The 23,443-nt window shown below is 44.7% G+C and overlaps 2 protein-coding genes and 1 long non-coding RNA gene across 14 annotated transcripts in view; 2 read left to right on the plus strand and 1 right to left on the minus strand.

Moving 5' to 3' along the window:
- TERT (telomerase reverse transcriptase) overlaps window positions 1–23,443 on the plus strand; it is a gene marked incomplete at its 5' end in the record, with an annotated part of 85,732 nt that overhangs the window by 22,985 nt on the left and 39,304 nt on the right. For 4 of the 12 annotated variants that reach the window (XR_014222292.1, XR_014222293.1, XM_082234202.1 and 1 more), the window contains 3 exons: window positions 1,418–1,542; window positions 3,096–3,233; window positions 4,310–4,433. Coding sequence is in view for 7 of the 12 variants with exons in the window: in XM_082234202.1 (XP_082090328.1) it covers window positions 1,418–1,542; window positions 3,096–3,233; window positions 4,310–4,413 (367 nt within the window). Of the gene's footprint in view, window positions 1–1,417; window positions 1,543–3,095; window positions 3,234–4,309; window positions 4,434–5,712; window positions 5,814–6,997; window positions 7,518–23,443 lie in introns of those variants that run through there. The other 8 variants (XR_014222289.1, XM_082234199.1, XM_082234201.1 and 5 more) reach the window with 5 other exon arrangements.
- LOC309538831 (sodium-dependent neutral amino acid transporter B(0)AT3-like) lies at window positions 5,366–22,108 on the minus strand. The gene is made up of 12 exons (XM_082234736.1): window positions 21,562–22,108; window positions 18,545–18,685; window positions 18,051–18,188; window positions 16,873–17,054; window positions 15,057–15,193; window positions 14,292–14,390; window positions 11,666–11,794; window positions 11,117–11,267; window positions 8,776–8,980; window positions 8,080–8,239; window positions 6,471–6,627; window positions 5,366–5,722 (listed from the first exon to the last, which is right to left on the minus strand). Exons 1-12 carry the CDS (start codon window positions 21,758–21,760, stop codon window positions 5,516–5,518), a joined length of 1,905 nt encoding a protein of 634 aa, XP_082090862.1. The 5' UTR covers window positions 21,761–22,108; the 3' UTR covers window positions 5,366–5,515.
- Window positions 21,647–23,443, plus strand: part of LOC309538869 — a 33,444-nt gene continuing 31,647 nt past the window's right edge. Inside the window, exon 1 of the long non-coding RNA XR_014222424.1 lies at window positions 21,647–21,744. This is a non-coding gene — a long non-coding RNA (uncharacterized lncRNA). The remainder of the gene's footprint in view (window positions 21,745–23,443) is intronic.

The following is a 23,443-nucleotide window of genomic DNA, read 5'->3' on the forward strand; positions in this document are numbered from 1 at the left end:
TGCGCTGCTAATTTGCGGGGGGGGGGGCATTTAATTAAAGCCTTCCATTTCCGATTGCAGTGTTCTGAGGTGATATTTGGAGCTTATATTTGGTCCTTTTGTTTTTGCTATTTTACATGTGTTTTTTTGTTTCGGAGGCTTCTTCGGTTAATTTGTTTTTATGACTGTGGAACCCAGTTCAGCTACTGATTGAAAGATTGATTGATTGATTGATTGTGTGACTGCAGAAATGGATAAAAGCCCCCCATTCAAACAACGACTATCATAAGTGAAAGTAATAAAAAAATATTTTTATATTTTTATCTTCTACAGTAGTTTTATTTATTTTATAGTACAGCACATTGTTTATTCCTTTCATTTTATGGATCAATGGTCTTGTTAGATATTAAAATTCATGTTAAATTGCTGTTCTAGGGGTTGTTTTTAAAAGTCTGGAACGGATTAATCCGTTTTGCATTACTTTCTATGGGGAAGCACGCCTTGATTTTGGAACGGACTTCCGGAACGGATTAGGTTTGAGAACTAAGGTACCACTGTAATACAGAAGATCAGCATCTGATGTAAATTCACTTGAACTGAAACAAAAGTGAAGGGTGTATAGCTGCACTTGCTCAACATCTGTGCCTTTGTTCCCCGATGCCTCTGCCTCTTCAGCATGTAATTCATTAACATTTAAAATAATAATAATTCTGGAACATTATGTCTAGCTGAACTCTGCCAGGACTTTGACCTGTTCTCTTTCAGCCTTGTCCTTGTGCGTTAGACTTCCTGTCTTCACTTTCTGAAGTTCTGATTATCTTTTAATGACTTTGTAAAGTGTAAGCATCTTTCCTCTTGCAAGGGTTTCCCCTGCCCCTGGCAAACACATTCTTATCGCACAGAACATACACTTTGGTCAAGGCCAAATGGGAACGGCTTGGGTGTCACTGGAAACCACCCGGGTTAGGTTTTTAATCTCGGCGCCATTTTGCTCTTCCGTGCAACAGCTGTCAAGGACTGGGACAGAGATTCGAGGCTGCCTGCACACTATAAATTTAAAGCACGTGGTTTTCCCCAAAGAATCCCGGGTGCTGTTAAGGGTGCTGAGAATTGCAGCTCTGTGAGGGGTAAAGTACTACAGTTCCCAGGATTATTGGGGGGAGGAGTTGTGCTTTAAATTTATGGTGTGTACACAGCCCCCCAGACGATGGGGAGGTCTCTTGAAAAGAAACAAATATGCTGTATAAGGCTGAACAAGGTGTCGCTGTATTTTTTTCTCAAACATCTTCCTGTTTTCATTATTTACAGAGCCTGCTTACGAAACGCAGGCTCCTTTTACTGCTGAATTCAGTGGAATTTAATTCTTCACAGAGCTGAGATTCTGTGCATATTTAAGTGGGTTTTAAACCACTGAAAGCTGCTTCTTTTTTAATTCCAGGTTTCATGCGTGTGTCCTCCTGCTTCCTTTTAACCAACAAGTTAGAAATAATCCCAGTTTCTTCCTGTCGATAATCTCTGACACTGCCTCATGTTGCTTCTCTCTACTAAAAGCCAAAAATGCAGGTAGGTGAAATAAATGTACTAAAACCGCAGCCCTTGGGGAACAGTTACTTACTGGAGTCGTTCTTCTGACTTAATGTTTCTTGTTTAGGACCAAACTAGACATGACATTAAGCATCTCACTGAACGTTGCATCCTTCTCTCTCTCTTTTTTAAACCCCTCTCTAAATAGCCACAGGGGGCAGAATGTAATAGGAGAAAATTGGGAATGTTGTGGATAGTAGTAGAGGATATATTGATTAAATATTATCCTTCCTCAGGCTAGTGAGTTAGTGGCAGAGCACATTACCTGTATATCACAGGAAGCTAGTTGGTAGATTCGTTAGAATCTCTTGTTAAGCATTTTATTCTTTTCTTGTCCAGATTGGATTTTGCTGGTAAATTCCCCTTTAATTCCCTCTTAAAAACAATAATGACACAATAGTCTTCTTTTAAGAATAAGAAGAAGTTTACAGTTCACAGTTGGATCCCTGAAGGCAGGCATTAGTTTATAGCTACAGAAGAAAGTGTGAGCTCATCCGACATGGGGAATGAGCCCATGTGCTGCTGGCTGAGATCCAGCAGACAGCAGAAGAGCATCAAGAGAGAGAAGGGAAGATGGCTGCATGACTGCCCCTTTTGTAGGGTCTGCCAGGGTCCAGCCCATCTACCTAGTCACAAGCAGGAGGAGGATGCTCCAGACCAGGCGAGACAGGAAGTCCTCTAGGCAAACAGGAAATGTTACACTTGACTGCAACAGTGATGTTGCATCCCACGAGAAGTGTGACATTGAAGGCGGACCAGTTGAACGCTTTCATCCTGTTTTCACAAGCTGCTGTTTTGGTTGGGCTGCAGGGAGGAGCCTCGTTTGCTGCCCCACTTCCTTTGCGCAACCTGTGTCCTCCAGATACTGTTGGACTGCAAGTCCCATGAACCCCAGCCATTGTGGCCAATGGCCAGGGTCAATGCGGGCGACAGTCCCCACAGTATCTGGGTGGCACCAGGACAGATATGACGTGCTTTTTCCTCACACACACATTTTAATTGCCTGGCGCCTCTTTTACTCAGTCCTTTTAACCGACGATGGTAGCAATTGAATCTAGGGAATTATAGCTGTAATTAAGTCTTCCTCAAATTCAAGTTACTTTTTGAGAGTGGTAGAGCGGGCAAGGAGATGTTGAAGAGGAGAAGGGATCTGTGTGAGAGACAGATTAGAGTAGTTTTTCTTAAGGTGTGAGGCTGAGAAAGATGGAATCTACCCCTGGGGAGTTGATGGGCACTGAGCGGATGGCAGTGATCAGGTAGACATTGACATTGTTCACCAGAGACAGGTATCAGTTTTGAAGATTAAAATAGAAGGTTGACAGAATAATTTGTGTGTGTGTTTGGTTTTCTTTTTCCTTCACTCTTTTTTATTCTTTTTTTCTTACTCTTTATTGTGTTTTTTTAAAGATATTAAATCTGCTTGTTTTTGTTGTATTATATGTTGAAAACTTAATAAAATTGATTATTAAAAAAAGAATATAAAATCTCTTCACTAAACAAGCTTAAGTCATTCTTTCTTGCTTTATGCCTAGATATACCTTTTTCTCCTGCTGGTGGTTCAGCGCCGCTTACATACAAAGCTGTGCAATGGCTCTGCTATCGTGCCTTCAGTGTGAAATTAGGAAATCACAGAGTTATTTACAAATGTCTTCTTGTACCACTCCAACAATGTAAGTACCTCTCTGCTTCATGCCAAGACATGCAAATGCTGTTCATGTCTCTTAATTTTCCTTTCCAACTAAAAACTGTTAAGTTTATTCTTGAAGTGACTCTTTAATTTAGTTTCTGTTATCATTATTCTTGACAATGCGGGGGTGGGAGTAGGGAATAACTACAGATGCTTTTGAGAAATTAGGATATCGATGGGTAGGAAAATGCTAGAACGGGTGACTCTCAACTTAGGTGGGCGTTATGTTCCGGGGATAGCACATAAATCGTGTATAGTCAAAACACATTGGGTTCAAAGGTGAGTGGGACTGCCAAAGTCTTTCACAACCCCCACCCCCCAAATGCCCATCCCCTTTAAAAAAATAAAATTAAAATGTGAAGCTGAATGCACTAAGTTGCAAGTTTTCTGGAGAAGCCTAATGTCTTCTAAGTCATTTGAAATATTTATAGATGCAATTATAGTGCCTTAAAGATATGTGGATTTTATGATGTCAAGCTGATACTGCTCTGATTGGGGCATCTTATCTGTATAGTCACTGGCATAGTGCTAGCAATAAAAGCTAATCTGTTATATGTATTTGAGATTCTTGAGGGCATTGAACTATTTTTAAAGAGCCTTGTTGCAGATTTGAGCCATATAATTCCTTTTTATATATATTAGAGATGGGCCAGTTTATGGTCAAACTACGAAACTTTCTCTCCCAGGAGGCAGTGATGGTCTCCAACTTGGTTGGCTTTAAAAGGGGATTAGACAGATTCATTGGGGGAGGACTAGCCGTTATGACTATTGTTCTCCCTCCACTCTAGGAGGCAGCATTTCTTCCAAATACTGGAAACCACAGGAGGGGGGTGCTTGAAGCAGCTAGGAAGCCTGCTCCCCATCACGTGCAGTTTCAAAATGTCCCCAGGAGTGCAGGGATGGGGTGGGCCAATGTGCCATGCAGCCCAGAGGCATTGCATTGGCAAAAAATGGTCACCCTTGTTTTAAAAGACAGCCTGCGGACCACCCAATAACCCTGTTTGAATTGATTTGTCTATCAGAGCAGCGATTAGTTGATTTTAGCATTCATCTTTTCAGGTGAAATATGGTTGCTCCGGCAAATTCCAGAAGCTTCTGTACAGCTCCTGAAGGAAGTGACAGAACCATTACTATATGAAGATTTCAAAGCCATTCTGGATTGATAGATGCGGTCCTATTGTAGGTAAACTGTTTTATTTTTCCTTTAAAAAAGAAAAATAAATAAATAGCTAAGTCAACCTCCTGTATCTCAAAGCAGGAAAAATGTAGTAATTTGGTGCCTGGAAGTACGCTTAGTGCCATGAATACAAGAGCTCAAAGTGACGTTTTCAAAGTATTTTATCAGCAAAGTAAGTAATGGGATATGCTCCATTTTTAGTTCTATTTTTTACTGTGTAAAAAATTCACCTAACCTGGAATTGTCAGGGAAAAATATATTTGTCTGTAATGCAACAATGGTGAGATGCCTATTCAGGTATCTTGCCTAAAAAGCGATCTATGGCTGCAAGTTTCTGTGTTCTGTTCACTAAGCCTTGTAAACTGCTTTTAAAAATGTGACTTCTGTTTTAAAAACTCGGTAGCACATTATTTTATAATTGTGGCTGTCAGAACCATGTGGTTTTCCTTAAACCTTGCTAAGTAATCCTCAAATTATTTGTATGTTCAAGACTATTATTGTACTGCACATGGCCTTTCAGCAAAACAGTTGTTGTATCTTTCTTGGTAATAGCCCATTTACTTGGTAAGACTCAGATCTCCAATTTAGAAAACACAACTTGTGACTTAATGGATTGTGTCTTCTAAATTCCAGTTATTATTTATATATCTCAATCTGTCGTAAGGGTAGTGCCTGAAATGATCCTTACCGTGGAATTACCATGTTCTGTCCACTTATGTTTTGGAGGGTGTCCACTTATAATGTCATCATTTTGTAAGCCCCTAGCAGTTTCCCCCTTTCTAAATCTCATGTACCGGATGGCCTTATGCAAAGCACTTTCTTTCAGTTTCAGCCCCCACACCTGCAATATAGGGATAAGAATGTGGACCTGCCCTATACGGTTGGCGTGGTAAGACTTACAAGATAATTATGTGTTATGTATTATGAACATTCTTGAGTGCTATATATAAAGATGCATTTATTTAGAAAATGGTTTTACGTAGAAATCCTTACATTCTTACTGATTGAATACCTTAAATTTGAGGATACATGTGTGGGGTTTTTTAATGGTCAGGATAGGAAGGGTGAGCAGATCGCTGAAACAAAAGTTAAGATCGGGTGCTACTGGTGATACCAGGGATACCGGTGCTGGTATCTGGATGTATTATTTGTAGCAGTTTCTTTTTCAACACAATTCTCCAAAGTTGATAAATGGCTCCGAAAGGGATCATCAAACATGGTACATTTTCAAGCATCTCAGAGATGACGACAGCCCAGGGAGGATACTTTTTTGACTCTTTTGCAGGAAAATGTACCTTTGGGAGAAACAAGTGTATTGCATGAAAGCCACATTAAACAGCACAATCTTCTATGCATTTACGCGGAAGTAAATCCCATCAGGTTACCGTATTTTTCGCCCTATAGGACACACTTTTCCCCCTCCAAAAATGAAGGGAAAATCTGGGTGCATCCTATGGGGCAAATACAGGCTTTCGCTGAAGCTTGGAGAGCAAGAGGGGTCGGTGCGCACTGACCCCTCTCGCTCTCCAGGCTTCGCGGACCTCTCCTCAAGCAGCGGGAACGTTCCCGCTGCTTGGGGAGAGTTGCCGGCATCCCGAAGCCTGCGCACGCCGACCTCAGCGCGTCCAGGCTTCGCGGATCTCTCCCCAAGCAGCGGGAACGTTCCCGCTGCTTGGGGAGAGTTGCCGGCATCCCGAAGCCTGCGCGCGCTGACCTCAGCACGTCCAGGCTTCGCGGATCTCTCCGCAAGCAGCGGGAACGTTCCCGCTGCTTGGGGAGAGTTGCCGGCATCCCGAAGCCTGCGCGCGCTGATCTCAGCGCGTCCAGGCTTCGCGGATCTCTCCTCAAGCAGTGGGAACCACCGCTGGGCTCCCACGGCTTGCAGAGAGCTGCCTGTTTGGGTGCTGGGGTCGGGGGAAGCTCGGGCTGCCCCAGCCCCGTGCCTGGGGGGGAAATAATTTTTTCCCTTTATTTCCCCCCCAAAAAACTAGGTGCGTCTTATGGGACGGTGCATCCTATAGGGTGAAAAATACGGTAACTTACGTAATTTGGGTTCCATGTATTGTAGCTTGCAGGTGGCTCAAGAAGTATATAGAACACAAAAATTAGGAACATTATCCCTGGGGAGAAAAATTGCCACATTGCCTTCCAATAGCATTTTAGTGGTCTTCCTGTCATCTCTTCCACATCTGCACTGAATCTGTTAATGAAATGGATATATTTAGGGAGGGATTTGTGGACAATTCACTTGCATGCAACCTTATTAAAAATGAAGCCAGTTAAACTTGGACTCGATGGCCCTTGTGGTCTCTTCCAACTCTATGATTCTATGAAACTTCTGTTTCTCCTCTGACTGCATGCCTGCTCATCACTTGATGAAAGCAGGAACAAGTAGAGCAGCTACATAAGCATCACTCAAAAGAGGGAAACACAAACAAAAGAGGTTTCAGGCTGGCGTAAAACATTTATGTACTAATTTAGAAATGATTTCTGTGACTGAAATAGAAATGTATTACATGTCTCCATAGTGGGGAAGACTGACCAGCTAGCCTGTTCCGTCTCCTTTCCAGGTGTTAACTTTGAAGCCTCTGCTCTCCCTGCCTAGAGTTCTTAATCTTTTAAACCAGAGGGATTTTCAAATCAAGGAAAAATAAACACAACAGATAGGAGACCTTTATCCTATTGCATATTGTGGGATTTAAGTCATCAAATTAAGGCTGCAAACCTTATCTGGGCATAAAGGTAAAGGGCTACTGCACAGTTAAGTCCAGTCAAAGGTCACTATGGGGTGGCAGCACTCATCTCATTTTCAGACTGGGTGAGCCGGTGTTTGTCCACAGACAGCTTTCCAGGTCATGTGGCCAGCATGACTTGACTGCTTCTAGTGCTAGGTTGCCAGGAGCTGGGACAGAGCAACGGGAGCTCACCCCGTTGCACGGATTTGAACCACCGACCTTCTGATTGGCAAGCCCAAGAGGTTCAGTGGTTTAGACCACAGCACCACTTAGCTGGGACCTTAGTCCCACAGAATACAATGGAACTTATTTCTGAGCAGGGGGACATGGGATTATACTTCAAATACAATAACCAGATATCCTGATTTACATTACAAGATGTAGGTGGATTAGGCTAATTTTGCTGAGAATTTTCAGGCATTGCAGAATCTGTCTAAACGAATCTGCAGTTAAGTTTCACTGGGTTATGCTGAATCAGTGGTTCTGCTGAACCGCCTAGCTTCTCCATAGTGTGCTCATTTCTTAATAGAATTGCTTATTTATGAATACGGCTGCATGTGTTCATCTGCCTTGAGTTGCTTGTGTGAGTTAAATGCTGCAAAAAGTGCTTTCAGTAGTAAAGAACTCACAAATTTAGCACACACAAAAAATCAGGCTTGGCTCAGAAAGCTATTAGCAGCTGGGAATCGAGTCTCCAAGAGCTGAGCTGTTAATGAGGAAGTCCTCAGTTCAGATCTAATTTCTGCAGTGAATTCGCTAGGTGGGCCTAGTGCCCAGGGTTGTCTGAGACATTCTAGAGGAAGGACATTGAAATGTTATTTGAATGTTACCACTGTTAATAAGGAGTAATGCTGATGTTACAATACAGCAACCAGCACCTAAGGGCTTATCCAGATACATATGCAAAGAAACATTACCTTTTCATTCCATAAATATATACAACACCGATCACTTCAAAGAAAGCAATGACGAGCAAAGGCATGGTCGCCGCAAAGGCATCAAACATCTCAAGCCAGTAGTTTCCTGATCTCAGAGTAAAAACCAGGCCCAGCAGAAAGGCAGTAAGGCATATTAAACCTACAGACAACAACATTTGTCACTCAACACAAAGGAAATAAAAAGAAACCTAACCAGTGGTGTTTAGATGTGTGTTTATAGATGTTCCATTCTTGCCAAACACCCATGTTTTGCTGCTCACCTATCCTCCTTAACGGTTAATGGGTGCAATCTGGCATCATTAAAACTATATAGTTTCTGCCCAACAGATTATTGTTATTGTTGCTGTTACTATTTGTTAATTTATATACCACCCTTCAGAGATCTCAGGGCGATTTCACAAGATAAAAACACAGGATAAAAGCACAAAATAAATCGAACAAAAACGAGACACCAACCCCCCCGCCCCCACAAACACAATTAAAAGGCCATAGAATTAGCACAAGGCCTTGTTGAAGAGGGACTTTTTTTGCCTGTATTAATCTTGAGCATGATATTGACAAGAATTGTTTCCTGCTTGGCAGGGGGTTGGACTCGATGGCCCTTGTGGTCTCTTCCAACTCTATGATTCTATGATTCTATGATTCTAAGAAAAGTATTTGAAGAAGATGCCTTACCACATACAGCCTCCTTGCATATGTATCTAGACACAATGTGAGATTCTGTGAGAGGCGTCAAGATACTTTGAACAAATCCAAACATGGTAGATATACCAAGACTGAACAGCATGAGAAAAAACAGAATCGCCCAAGTGTTCGATCCAGGCATCTTAAGGACAATTTCAGTGAACAGAATAAAGGCCAAGCCGGTTCCAGAAACACTCTGCAAAATTCACAAATAATGGTAAAATCTGTCAGATTGATTTCTGAGTGTTATTTATTCTAATGCAGAGGCAAAATGTTGTATTACTCAACATTTACTGTATTTTTCGCCCTATAGGATGCACTTTTTCCCCTCCAAAAAATGAAGGGGAAATCTGTGTGCGTCCTATGGGGTGAATGCAGGCTTTTGCTGAAGCTTGGAGAGCGAGAGGGGTCGGTGTGCACTGACCACTCTCACTCTCCAGGCTTCAGGAAGCTATCAGCAAGCCTGGGGATCCTGCGGGAGTTCCCGCAGGGCTCCCTAGGCTGCGGATAGCAGACTGCTGCCCAGAGCGCGGGGCGCACTGAAGCTGCGGCTGGGGGGGGGGAATAATATTTTTCCCCTTTATTCCCCCCCCCAAAAAAAAAACTAGGTGCGTCCTATCGGCCGGTGCGTCCTATAGGGCAAAAAATACGGTAGCCATTATTTGGAATAAGATACAGCCATTACCGATGACAAGTTCTTACTGGGGTGGGTGGGGAAAACAAAAAAACCCTCTTGACCTTCGACACCTGAGATGTGCATTTTTAGGACTCACCATGTTTTAGTGGTATTAAGTTGCTGCAATCTGTTTATAGTGTCGCATTTTAAATTGTTGTCACTTGCCGTGGGATCTAAGGGTGAAGGAATAGTAATAACATAATAATAAAAGCAGCCACCTAAGCTCACAGGATGCTTTCTGTGGTTCTTTTCGTGCTCATACGTGCAGACACAGGTATGGTTTGTGTGTGTCTCTGCAGAACTATAAGGGGAAACTTCTCAGGCTGGACAAGAGTTTTGGTGGGTACCCTGAGCCCCATCTTCTATGTGCAAGCATAGTGGGGTGGGGGGAATGTAGATTGTGTTTCTTTGGAGATAACCAGGCAAACAACCTGTGGTCTCTGTGCACTCATACATCTGGGTAGAGTAACAAGCTAGTTTACCAGAGACTGAGCAGCTTGTGTGAAGCCAAAAAGCTAAACACAGCACTTCTGAAAGAATTTCCTGCCTGGGCCATCACATCAACGGTAGCTGAAGAGCCAGGGCTGTGACCACCTTGCAGCACGGCAGAGGTCCAGCAGAGAAACTCTACAGAAAACTGCAGTGGAAGCTGCAGAAACCTTCATGGAATGTGACCATTGCAAAGCTGTTGACACAGTCAGTGTTGTCTGTCATTGCTTCCTCTCAGGTGAGGTTGCACTGCTCACCTGGCTTCCCCAAATACAGTGGTACCTCAGGTTACATACTTAATTCGTTCTGGAGGTCCGTTCTTAACCTGAAACTGTTCTTAACCTGAAGCACCACTTTAGCTAATGGGGCCTCCTGCTGCCACCGCACCACCAGAGCACGATTTCTGTTCTCATTCTGAAGCAAAGTTCTTAACCCGAGGTAATATTTCTGGGTTAGCGGAGTCTGTAACATGAAGCGTATGTAACCTGAGGTACCACTGTGCCACATGCCGCTGTGAAGGAGAGGAGCAAGGCGGCAGGGAGGTTGGCATGGTGCAAGTGCTGCAACAGGAGTAGCGGGTTGGCTCTGCCGCAGCAGCCACCCTCGCCAAGCTCCCCACTGTCTTGTCCTCCCCCATAAGCAATGGCAACGTGCACTGTTGGGAAGCTGGGAGGGCAACCTAGCCCCACTTGTGCCACCCTACTGCTCCCTACTCAATGCACTACCTGTTGTGGCAAAAACAGCAAAAGCTCTGGGGGAGCCCTATCACTTCAGATCCTATTCAGTAAAAGCCCATGGTGCATCATGGCTGGTAATGGAGACACCATTATGCCCAAGCCAGGGAACCTATAGCCATCAGTTCCTATCAACAGACGCAGCCTTGCCCTTACCATCCATGCACCTGCTTAAAACCTGCATGCCATCAGGGAAGGCAGCAGCCAGAAAACCCAGCTCACAGAGATCATGCATAAGGTGCCGAAGTCTGAGACTATTTTGTACCATTTCCTGTAAATAGGTGCCTTGGCAGAAAAAGAGCATATGAATGCCATCAGGAACTAATGCCATGTCTGTGGCAATAGCCCCAGCAAGTGGCATTGTTTGGGCGACTACAAAATCAGTGCATACTGTACTTTTACAACTGGATCATTTTGTAATGGAGTACGATACCTGATCAAGGAATTTCTGGCGATCACAATTTGCCAGGTTGAGAGATGCCAGTTTATTGATATCTGTTCCATTCAAATAACTGAGCCAAAATGCGCTGCTGTCTACAGTGATGTTGTCGTTCCTGAATGCCTTGGTGATGTATTTAACATTTCTGTCAGTAAAGTCAGGAATGATACGAATTATTTGCATTGCCACAGTCTTTAAGAAAAACAACAGCAATTTGCTTTAAATAGGGGCAGGCCAGGGTGGAATGGGTTTATGCGCAACCACTGACGTGTGCTGGGACCAGGAACGCAACCCCCATACAAACAGGAAGTTGCCTGTATACCTGAATTAATGAATATGCACATGGAACATGCAGGATTGTATACTTTGTGTTCTATGCTACAATCTTATTTTAATTCTGCCCTCTGGGGTCCCCTAAACTGGTTTAAAAGGGGGCGGGGATGACACAAAATTCTAGACAATGAAAAACAAAACAAATTGTGAACAGAGGGCTTGGACCAACACCTTAAATTGGTTCCTAACTGTGAAACTTGAATGGCTCACCTTTCCAAGCATTCTTCATAGGCCACTGTCGCTTTGAACCCCAGAATTGAAAAAATTGGGATTGATGCAAACAAAGAAGTCACAGAATTTATTGCTGCTATCATGACAGCATCCATTTCACAGTCATTTCTAGGAAAAACAAGTACATAACAACCCGATTAAATGTTACGAAGGACAGCACTGTCTCCTTCTAATGTTATACATTTCAGGTACTTGTACTCTACTCTTCACTGAATATTTTCAATCCCAGAACAGTAAAACAAAGCAATAGGCAGATATAGCCGGGGGTGGGGTGTCAGGAAAGAGTTAGAAATGTCCAGTTTCTCAGAGGGAGAAAGCATTCCCCAAAGGGGGAAGGAGAGCAGTGAATCTAATAGAAGAGAGCAACAGGGTCAACAGGGAGGGACCGGCTGTTCACAGGAAAGGCAAGAGTTAAGTTCTAGCTCAGATTCGGAGGAGGGGAGATACAAGCCAGCTCTAGCCAGGAGGTTAGAAAAAAGAGCAGAAAGCGAAGGGAAGGGTGCATTTGACATTTTGAGAGTGACTGGTCACGGAGAAGCAGAGCTCAGAAGGTATCTGAAATGAGTGACTCTGAGGAATAATAGTTAAGAACCGTGTATAAGATTGTTTTGTTAATAAAAAGTTATAAAAGAACAAGAAGCATTTGTCTGGTGATCTGAAGAGGACAACGACCAGTACTGACGTGGGGGATAACAATATATGAAAATTACAGCTGGTCAGCCTAATATCAGCTCCAGTAAATTACAACAAATTTAAACCATCTGCATCACAAGGCAAGTAAAGCTTAAACCACAATAAGGACAACAGGTAGTATTTCCAATTTAACCAAATACCTGAATAAAAACAGATAAAAAAGTCTAAACAACCAAATGGTCTTTGCAACCCTATCTCTCACCTAAGGCAGCCCACTAACTCCCCTTGTTCTGCTGCCTTTCACTCAAAGAGGGACCCACTCTGTGCCAGCAGACTGACTTTGTAGCTTTTGAGCAACTTAACATCTTTTGTGCACACTCTCCAACCCCCATCAAGGGTATAAAGGTAAAGGTAAAGGTACCCCTGCCCGTACGGGCCAGTCTTGCCAGACTCTAGGGTTGTGCGCTCATCTCACTCTATAGGCCGGGAGCCAGCACTGTCCGCAGACACTTCCGGGTCACGTGGCCAGCGTGACAAGCTGCATCTTGCGAGCCAGCGCAGCACACGGAACGCCGTTTACCTTCCCGCTGGTAAGCGGTCCCTATTTATCTACTTGCACCCGAGGGTGCTTTCGAACTGCTAGGTTGGCAGGCGTTGGGACCGAACGACGAGAGCGCACCCCGTCGCGGGGATTCGAACCGCCGACCATGTGATCGGCAAGTCCTAGGCGCTGAGGTTTTACCCACAGCGCCACCCGCGTCCCATCAAGGGTATAATAATAATAATAAATGGATGGAGCTTGCCATTTACATGACATACTCTCGGTTTAAGCTTGTGTATGCCCTCAAACCATGCCATTTCCTGGAGGCTTCAAATCCATCTTTCCCTTTTTAGGCTGACAAACTGGAATGCAGGAAGCAATGAACAATCATTTCAATGAAATTGGAGAAGAAGGGAGGCAAAATTAGTCCTCGGGTCCCTCTTCCAATGCTGTGAATGCTGGTTTCTGCAGAAGACTTTAAACTGGTTAGAAAAGCTTAGCCTGCCAGATTCTCTTTGGCTGCAAGATGGGCCTGAAAAAATGGCCAAGCACAGGTGGCATACTGCCACAAAAACTAAATAGCTGGAATGTGTTGTTTTGTCGTTATTAATTTGTTTATACCCCATCTTTTTCCCTGACGGGACTCAAAGCAGCTTTCAGTTTAAAAACATGAACCACTAGAGAACCACTAGGTTTCAGGTTAAGAACAGACCTCCGGAAGGAATTACCGTATTTTTAGCCCTATAAGGCGCACCGGCCCATAGGACGCACCTAGTTTTCAGGGGGGGGGGGAAATCAAGGGAAAAAATATGATTTCCTCCCCCGCAGCTCCGGGAACAGCGGACAGGCTGCAAGAAGCCTGTGCACTACTTCAAGACCTTCTCCCTGCTTTTGCGGGAGGTGGAGGAATTCCCCCACCGCGCGCGACTCCTGCGGGCTTTTTGACCAGGAGGGAGAAGGGACTGAAACAGCAAGTCAGACGCTTCTCCCTCCTCAGGGAAAAGCCCCCAAGAGCGGCGCACTCTTTAATGGCTGCCCGGCTCCTGCGGGCTCTGCTACAAGGTGGGGGATTTCCCCCCCCCCCGTAGAAAAGCCAGCAGAAGCCGCACACCCTTTAAAGAGTGTGCAGCTCCTTTGGGCTTTTCGACCCAGCTTGTGGGGCTGGCAATGGGGGAAAGCACTGCTTTCCCCCACCGCCAGCCTCAAAGCGGGGTTGGGGAGCAGTGCGAAGGCGTCGCTTACCTTCCCGCTGCCCCCCGATCGTCTGGGGCTGGCGATGGGGGGAGGCGCTGCTTTCCCCCACTGCCAGCCTCAAAGAGCAGACTCTCCTGGCTTCAGCGAAAGCAACGCTGAGGCGCTATCTCATAGAAGTCAATTTGACTGCGTCAAACAACTCCCCTCCACATTGTGAGCAAAAGCTAACAAACCTACCTTGACGGGTTGTAGCTTGCATATGCTATGTGTCCCCCAAATCCTAAAGAAAGAGAGGAAAAAATCTGGGTGGCTGCATCAAGCCAGGCACGTGGATTGCTGAGTCTCGTGAGCTGTGAGAGAGAAAGAGAGAGCTCAGGGCTAAACACATCATTAGTCTCATAATTCCTGTGTTTCACAAACTGCCTGCTGGGGGCTTGCTGGAGGGGGAGAATCAGTGTGTAGGAGAGAGCGCTTAACTCTTTCCATGTTTGGTGGTACTCCCTTACAAATGCTCACTAGAGCGCTTTTACCTTCACTTGGGTGTCTTGCAGTCTTGGACCCTGCCAGACGGAGAAACAAGAAGCAGTCCAGGGGAGCATTTGTAGGGAAGAATTGGTGGGCATAGGGAGGATTAAGTAGCTGCCCACTGGCTTCCTCTGCAAATGCATCTCTCCATTTCTGCATTCGCCCCAGCATAACAAGTCAAATACAGAACTGGGACACCCCATGCTTGCACAATGAAGTGTAGTTCTGCCCAGTCTGCTGAAAAATAAGATTTGACCCAGGGTTGCCTATATTTGTAAGTTCTAGAAAAGGGCATTTTTACACACGTTTCTGTTCTTCATAGATTCCAGAGGGAGTTAACAAAGTACAATTGCCAGAATATGTGTGGATCCCAACTAGTATTAAGTGGTAAACTAAGAAGAAGCATGGAGGAAAGTTCAAAGTTCAAAGCCACCTCTAAAAGACCAAGTCAGACTTTCCGTACATCATCTGGAACACCAAGGATCAATTGAATAAATACTTGCATTAGGAGTCATGAAGTAGAGTAATCCGTGAACAGCTCCTGGGAGAGTCAGTCCATAAATTAGGAATAATGTTAGAATTAGGTAAGGAAATGTGGCTGTAAAATATATTGCCTAAGAGGAAGAGCAAAACAGAGAAGAAAAAAGTGAGTGTCAGGAAGAGGTTAAGGCAATACCATGAAACAGATACTGTGCACACAAAATTACTGAACAGTTGCAGCTGAATCCAACTCAGTGATAAACTGTTTTTGTTTAGGGTGGTTTGAGGAAATGCAGACGCTCATGCATGTGTGTACATCACCACATAATGGTGCCATCCAGTGTGGTGCAGCAGTGGTTAACATGGCAGACTAGAATTGAGGAAACCTGTGGAGGTGTGCGCCACAGAAGTGCAGGGAGGTGGGGGAAGTGCAGGCAGTGGGGGCCCCCTCCCAACATTTTGTCCAAGTTGGTGCCTACGGCCATGAAGCTCACTGGTGACCTTGAGACAATTCTCCAGTCCAACTGACTGAAAGATTGTGAGCAGATTGTGTGCAAGAGGAAAGAGAAAGTAGCTTGAACTCTTCGGATGAAAAGTAGGATACTAATTGGCTGATTGATTGATTGATTGATTGATTGAAGAGGCAAGCATGCATGTGTTAACCAGCCTTTAGTCTGTTGCAGAAAAAAGAAGAAAGAAAACGCCTTGTGACAACTTAAGGAACTACAGTCTGTTTTATTAGATGTATCTAGGGCTGCCATACATTCAGAATTTCCTGCGATTCATCTGGACTGCTTTTTCAGAAATCGGGTGTATGGCTGCCCAATCAGAAATAACGCTCAACAGCTTTTTGTGTCGGGACCTTAACTTTTTGAAATATGGTTTATCTACAGTGGAGAAGAAGCAGTTTCACACAGTGGACCTCAAAAGTTAAATACACCATAAGACAGGCAATATATTACAGTGGTAGCTCGCAAGACGAATGCCTCGCAAGACGAAAAACTCGCAAGACGAAAGAGTTTTTCGTTTTTTGAGTTGCTTCACAAGACGAATTTCCCTATGGGCTTGCATCGCAAGACGAAAACGTCTTGCAAGTTTGTTTCCTTTTTCTTAAAACCGTTAATACATGCATTCCTGTGGGAAACCGTGCTTCGCAAGACGAAAAACTCGCAAGGTGAATTAATTTCGTCTTGCGAGGCACCACTGTATTCAACTGACTATTCATTATGACGTTTTATGACGCAGTCCGAGTCAGGCCATCTAAACTGCTGTTCCTTCCCAAGGTGCTTTAGCCCTGTAGTCTAGTAGGAACTCTTTTGTGTTCCTCATAGTTGTACTTTATAGCTAATTAATCCACAATTTCCCTCCTCATTTCCTTTACATATTGGGAACCATTCAGTGGAAATACCACAAACATAAGCCAAGATATTAATGCTGAGAGTGCCATGCCTATTCTGCGAGGATACTGCTATTTCAGCTACAGAATGGCAGGCCCTCACCCCCCTAAATTTAAAAATAGAATATTAGATAATACTCTATCTTCTGTCTGGACTGTACCATTTCTAAGTGTAGGCAGGTAATAAGATTATCAAACACATGCAAAAAAAAAAAACCTCTTGCATGTGGATTCTAACCTAGCCTCCTCGCAGACGCATTAGTTTTCAATGGGCAGGTGCATTTTAAAAAATATGACAGAACATTCGTTCATGTGAGCTGCCTTCTGTCTCACATGGTGCAGTCTAAAGATGGCTTTACCACCTCAGTAAGGACCAGGTCAGTGAAATACAGGTGTCTGGTAATAATCCCTGCTCACCTTTCCAGTCGATTCAATTCCTCGTACTGTACAAATGAACACAAGTAACCAGCAGGCTGCCAAACACAAAACCAGCCACCACTGAAGCGGACCACTGTTTGTAATATCCGTGCTTATGTTTAAAGTGTACCTATACCAGAAATAATTGGTAGGTGTGCTTTTGTGACATTCTTCAATAAGTTCTGGAATAACAAGCACAGAAGGCATTATCAAAACACATGGAATCGTAAAAGAGTTGGAAAGGATCCTGACAGTCAGGAATATGCAGTTGTCCCATTCTGCACCAATTGAGCACGCAGATGGTATACTGTATTTTAAAAACTCCATTCCATGTTTTGTTTTGTTCTTAAGGAAAATGTGAACCCACCATAAACCCCTCTCCTCTGGAGTTCTAGACTGAGGTATTGTTTAGTTTGGGGAATAGCCTCCTCTTGATTGACAAACAGGGCTTCCCAAAAGAATGATATCAAGAGGAGATGCTTCACCTCAGCTCTTCCAGACCATGCCTGGAACAAAACTCTCCAGCCCTACATATATTTGTGTTAGGGATGCGACTAGGCACAGCCCCAGGTGAATGGATATGTGCCTCATCCTCTTGAAGCTATTCCATGAAGGGGAAGGGGCAGGAATGAAGCCTTTCTTCGGGCATCAGTTCTCTCTGCACAGGAAGCTCTTGCTTTGGCATAACTAGTAAACTTTAAGCCAGGAGTGGGGAACCTTTGGACCTCCAGCTGTCATTGAACCACAACTCCCATCAGCCCCAGCAAGCATGGCCTAGGGCCAGGGATCGTGGGAGTCGTAGTGCAGTAAGAGCTGGAGGGCGTGAAGATCCACCACACCTGCTTTAAGCTATTGGCCCCATCAACACAGCACTTTAAACCATTATTAAACTAAGCTATGCCTTAAACGTAAACTTACTGCTGCTTCTTTCAGATGGGCAGGGTATAAATAAAAATATTATTATTATTCTACCTCTGTTGCATTACTCTGCCAAGTGTTTAGTTCAGTTCATATCCTATTCCCTACGGCCAAAGGAGGCATGGCAGGGACAAAGCTGGGTCTAACAATTGCCGACTGTAGTAGAGTTGGACAAACAATTTTATGCGGTGGTTGAAGGATACATAGAAAAGCGGATACTAATACCGTAACAGAAAGCAGCAATAGACTTGGGAACTCACCTGGTTTGCTGGTATCTGTTGGGCAGGAACTCCAAGGTAACGGGTTTCGGAAAGAATTTATAAGATACCATAACACCAAGGCTAAAAGCATATTGTAATAGAGAATCACTAGGAAGGACACTATCAGAGAAGTGTAACCTGTGGAATATGCAAGCAGACGCAGAATTGGCATGAACAAAGACAATTGCAGGAGTCTGATCTGCACAAATGAAAGATCAAATCCAATGACTATCTGAACTCTGGCAGTCTGGAAAAGAACATTGCTCTGTGAATTAAACAAACTGAGTGGGGTGGAGGATGCAATTTCCATTTTGCCTCAGGTGGTGAAATCGGAAAGGCTGCCCCTGAGTGCCCCTGTTTATGTTCCAGACAACTGCCTGAGTTTACTACGACTGAGTTTGCTATTACAGCCTCACAGAGCCCATGCATTTCCAGGAAGGAGCAATGATTAGAAGATTGTATAGTCACAAGTAAAGGCAGTTACAGAAACCTACCCAGTCCTCTCAGGTAAGGAGAGATGTGCCACCAGAGTCGAATGCAGCCTTTTTTCAAACATTGCCCAATAGCTAATTCAAGAAAAAATACAGGGATGGCTCCCAACACAAACGCGATGAGGTATGGAATCAGGAATACCCCTAGAAACACAATAGCCAAGCACAGTTAGCTCATAGCAGTGGCATAGCGTGGGTTCCCGGTGCCACCTGCCTGACCATACAAGGGAAAGCCCAGCAAGCCGCCATAGCCCTTGGAGGGCGAATCCCCCCCCCCCCGATGCCCATAGAGAGGAGTGCCAGGCCAGGTTGTGCTGGGGTGCCCTTGTCCATCTGCCTCCATCCCTGCCTGCATACCATGGGTCTGGACTGCTTTTCTGCTTTTGCTGGGGTGGGGAAGCCAATGCATGGGGGGGGGCGCTGGTTGTGTCCCCTCAGAATTCTGTGTCCGGGGCTACGGCTGCTTTTTCATTTTCATTTTAAGGATGCTTTTAGTAATGCTTTTTAAATATAAGACCTCAATCCATAGTGTGTGTGTAAAATCTGAAGAGTTGCAAATTGGCTACCTGATAAATCTAGGATGCATAGAATCAGATAAGGGTTGCAAATTTCTGGGAATGTAGCTGATAGGTGACCTCAAACGGCTCCAAGATATACACATTTAGCAAAACCTGTGGTCAGAATGCACGGAACGTCACATAGCTTATGGTTAAGACCCAGACACGGAAACCCACTGACACCTGGGACTGGAACGACTGATTAGCAAACTGTGGTTTGCCCTTTTAGCTTTATCAGATATGAAACTAGCTTGTGCTTGCATTGGGAACAAATGGTGGTTAACCAGAATATTACTAAGACAGCTGCTTATGTCAACAGGTAAAATAGGTAAAATGCAAGGGAGCTTTGACCATATTTGTACAATGATTAACAGGGGAAGTAGGCTGGTAATTTGTTAATAAGGCAGACGTGGTAGGCTGCAAATGTTGCCTGCTCCGTCCTAGTGGGCGGGCGGAGGAGGGACTTTCGGCTGGATGAGAGACTTTATAAATGTGTTTTTCCATAACCAGGTGTGCCTGTATTGGTCACCCACCCTTGCAATGGTGTTTTCCTTTCAATAAATTTTGCTACTTCATCAATTTCGCCCAGAATTTCTTTTTAAAGGGTCCTGGGACTTTTAAGTCTCAGGAACCAGTGTTTTAACTCTTACATGGAGTCAGCCAATTATGTTCTTCCTGTTTAAAGGTAAAGGTAAAGGTGCCCCTGCCCGTACGGGCCAGTCGTATCTGACTCTGGGGTTGCGCACCCATCTCGCTTAAGAGGCCGGGGGCCAGCGCTGTCCGGAGACACTTCCGGGTCACGTGGCCAGCGTGACGAAGCTGCTCTGGCGATCCTGCACCAGAGCAGCACACGGAAACGCCGTTTACCTTCCCGCTATAAAGCGGTACCTATTTATCTACTTGCACTTAAGAGTGCTTTCGAACTGCTAGGTGGGCAGGAGCTGGGACCGAACGACGGGAGCTCACCCCGCCGCGGGGATTCGAACTGCCGACCATCTGATCGGCAAGTCCTAAGCGCTGAGGTTTTACCCACAGTGCCACCCGCATCCCTTCTTCCTGCTTAGATCTGTGCAAAAAGGCAATAATATACAACTAATTGTTAGAGGGGTTTTGTTTTCTTTACTGCGGCATGCATTGAAAGCACATCTAATTGGTGCTGTGGAAGATCTAGAAGGTGAAAGTGATGGAAAAAAATATTGTTTCATTGATCTGAGGATTTCTAGCTGCTGTTTTTACAGTTACATTTTAGTTTGTTTTTATTCATTTTTTTTTCTGGCATATGTGAGGGGGTGAGAGGGAAGAAGCTCTCTGCAAACAATCCATTCTGGACAATGCTTTTATGATTCTTTCATATGATACTTCAAAAACTGGGAAAGCATAAAGAATTTATGCCTCCCCTACCAATCATTTACCTCGTTCCATGTTAGTGTTCCTAAAAGTCATATAGTGGTAGAACAAAATGGTTTTGTCTCTTTTGATTTGGCAGTGTTGTTTTCTAAAGTTAATCAACTTTGACGGAAATCAGCTAGAGTCAGCTCAGGTGCTCATAGCTCCTTTGGTCTATGTCTAAAGTTGCTCTTGCATTTAAGTACCTTTGCAGCTGCAGCTGGATATACAATTGAGAGCCTCTTGAATCCACATGTGGTGAATTTTGCATGTTTCCTTAGGGAATGAGGCTGAGACTGTGGTGTCTTTAGGATATATGGTTTATTTACACCTTTATGCAACCTGAGCCTACAATGGAGGTGTTCACAGCATCAAGACCCCAAAAGGCTTCAGCTTTGTATTCAAACAGAAATCAAACTGCTCCCAAACTCTGCTCCAACTTTCTCCCCAGCTTGCTGCTTTACTTCAAGGCCGCATAAAGGTAAAGGGAGCCCTGATCATTAGGTCCAGTCGTGACCGACTCTGGGGTTGTGGCGCTCATCTCGTTTTATTGGCCGAGGGAGCCGGCGTCCAGCTTCCGGGTCATGTGGCCAGAACGACTAAACCGCTTCTGGCGAACCAGAGCAGCGCACGGAAACACTGGAGCGGTACCTATTTATCTTCTTGCACTTTGATGAGCTTTCGAACTGCTAGGTTGGCAGGAGCAGGGACTGTGCAACGGGAGCTCACCCTGTTGGGGGGATTCGAACCGCCAACCTTCTGATCAGCAAGTCCTAGGCTCCGTGGTTTAACCCACAGCACCCCCCGCAGCTCTCCAGGCCACATAGAGCCCCTTAATCTCCCTTAATGGCTCACAACCCAGACTAACACCTCACTGGGAGGCTAGCCTGGCTATTCCAAGAATTAGAAGCATTTATTAAATTTTAACAGTTGCTGGATCCAGAGATTACAGAGGTCTGGAACACAGCCAAACACCCCAAACAGATAACATTATTTTAGAACACAAGTAGCTTGTCGTAGTTTAAGTCTGAACAATCACTCAACTAATCTCCAATGAAAAGGTGGGTTTTCTCTTACCTCCTCCATAGGTTTGGCACAAGTATGGAAAACGCCACACATTTCCAAGACCCACAACAAATCCAGCACAGCTTAAAAGGTACTGGAATTTACTATTCCACTTGGGCCTTATGTACCCTTCATCGCTGCCTTCAGATTCATCAGTTTCCATCTTTACTTTATACTCTTCAACTCCGCCTTCAGGTTCATCAGTTGCCATCTTTGCAACCTCTTTTTTCCCCTTTCAGCACAAATTTCTCAAATATTAGCAGCTGCCAGGCAACTGAACCTCCTCACTGAACCAAGTAAGTAGCAAGCGGGGGGGGAGCAGATGAATTCTGAACAATGGATGGAACTTCCATCTGCGACATCACACCAAAGAATGCAGATAAAATAACCTAGCAACCTACAGCCACACAAATTACAGAGTTGAGATGAGGTACTGAAGTTAACAGAAAAAAATCTTACTACTTCAAAGCAGTAAAGAAATAATCTAAACTCTAAATTGTATTACCTTTCCCAAAGGTTCCCTCTTCCCCTAGCATAGGAAAAAGGCCACAATGTTTGGTAAGTTAAAAAATGGTTTACTTACCCACTCAGATCAGGTTCATGTGTTTCATAAAAGGTTGTTCAGGCAGTAATATTCACCTTAGTTACAAAGCTGTGAAAGGTCCTAAATTATTGGTAGAGGAACTCAAGAATGGATGCTGAGAGCCATGCAGTTGAGCTGGAGCAACCAACTCAAACCTCTCCACATGCTGAGCTTCTCAAGTAAAGTGGAGAACAAAGGCTTGATTACTAGCTCCTTCCAAGGTGAGGGGAAGTAGATAGTTAAGCCTGTAAGGACAGCATACTCTATGGTATTAACCCCTTCGTGCATTAATTAAAAACTTAAGCATGTTGGTGGGCCAACATGATTTCCCATTAGGACAGTCGTGTCCAAAGACTGGCCCATAGGCCAATTGCGACCCGTGTTCTGGTTTAATACAGCCCCACAAGTTATTTGGCAAAATCTATCTGTTGTGGCTCCCAGTGAATCTCCGAGCGCCGCTCAGGACCCTTGGGATCTCTGGATGTTTCTACACCATGGGACTGCACGTCCTCAGTCTGCGTTCTCACGATCTCATGGACTTCGTGGGATTTGGTGCATTCCTTCTCCCTGCGCTGTGTCTTCACCACACATAGTCACAAGGGCAGGCAATTCATCTTTGCTGTAACTGAGGAGAACCTGCACTTGCCACCTTTATTCAGGACAGGGGACAATAGACAATAGCGCAGAAGGGCGCAGAAGGCTAAAAGTAAAAAAAAATCAAAGTTTATTACATGAGGCTACAAGACACCGCCTCCAGATACTACCCCTCCCTTGTCACCCGCCAGCATTTAGCACTGTACATTACAGCGTAACTTCATTTGGAAGAGATCTCTGGCGAATTCTTGTTGGACAGTGTATTAGTGCTCGGATGAACACACTTAGTATAATTAGGGCTTGGGCGAACACACTTAGACCAAAACCTCTGGCACTGCGCTCACATGATCTCGTCCCCTTCTGGCCAATTTTTAAAATGGCAACTGTAAATAAGGGAAGGAAAGTTGACAGTGAGGACCACCGCTTCCAGGACAGGTGAAAAGTGGAATATTTCTACTTCCGGGGTTGGCGCGATACGGGAATGGCGGATTCCCTCCGAGCTCCGGAGGGAATCGGCTCAGCAGGGGACGGGTCTTTGCCGTGCCGGCGACACGGGGACCCTTAAAACCGCAGGCACGGAGCCTGCGGACTGAAGACTCGGCGGGTGCCTTAAGCGCCCCCCCTGATTCGCAAAGAGCCTTTTTAAAGGCTGCGGAGGGGATACGGGGGGTGGCGTGGCACCGAGAGTCCATCGCTACCCCTGCTGAGCGAAGCCGC

This window comes from Podarcis vaucheri (assembly GCF_965113315.1).
Source record: "Podarcis vaucheri genome assembly, chromosome: 8".
NCBI classification, from domain to species: domain Eukaryota; kingdom Metazoa; phylum Chordata; class Lepidosauria; order Squamata; family Lacertidae; genus Podarcis; species Podarcis vaucheri.

Bases quoted from the DNA above. Each gene is read 5' to 3' on its own strand.
- LOC309538831 (XM_082234736.1), bottom strand. From the start codon at position 21,760: ATGGCAACTGATGAACCTGAAGGCGGAGTTGAAGAGTATAAAGTAAAG. The intron at 14,391-15,056 runs GTGTTCCAGATG...CACGAGACTCAG, and splicing joins ATTTATTCAATTGATCCTTG to CAATCCACGTGCCTGGCTTG. The intron at 11,268-11,665 runs GTGAGCCATTCA...CTTTACTGACAG, and splicing joins TATGAAGAATGCTTGGAAAG to AAATGTTAAATACATCACCA.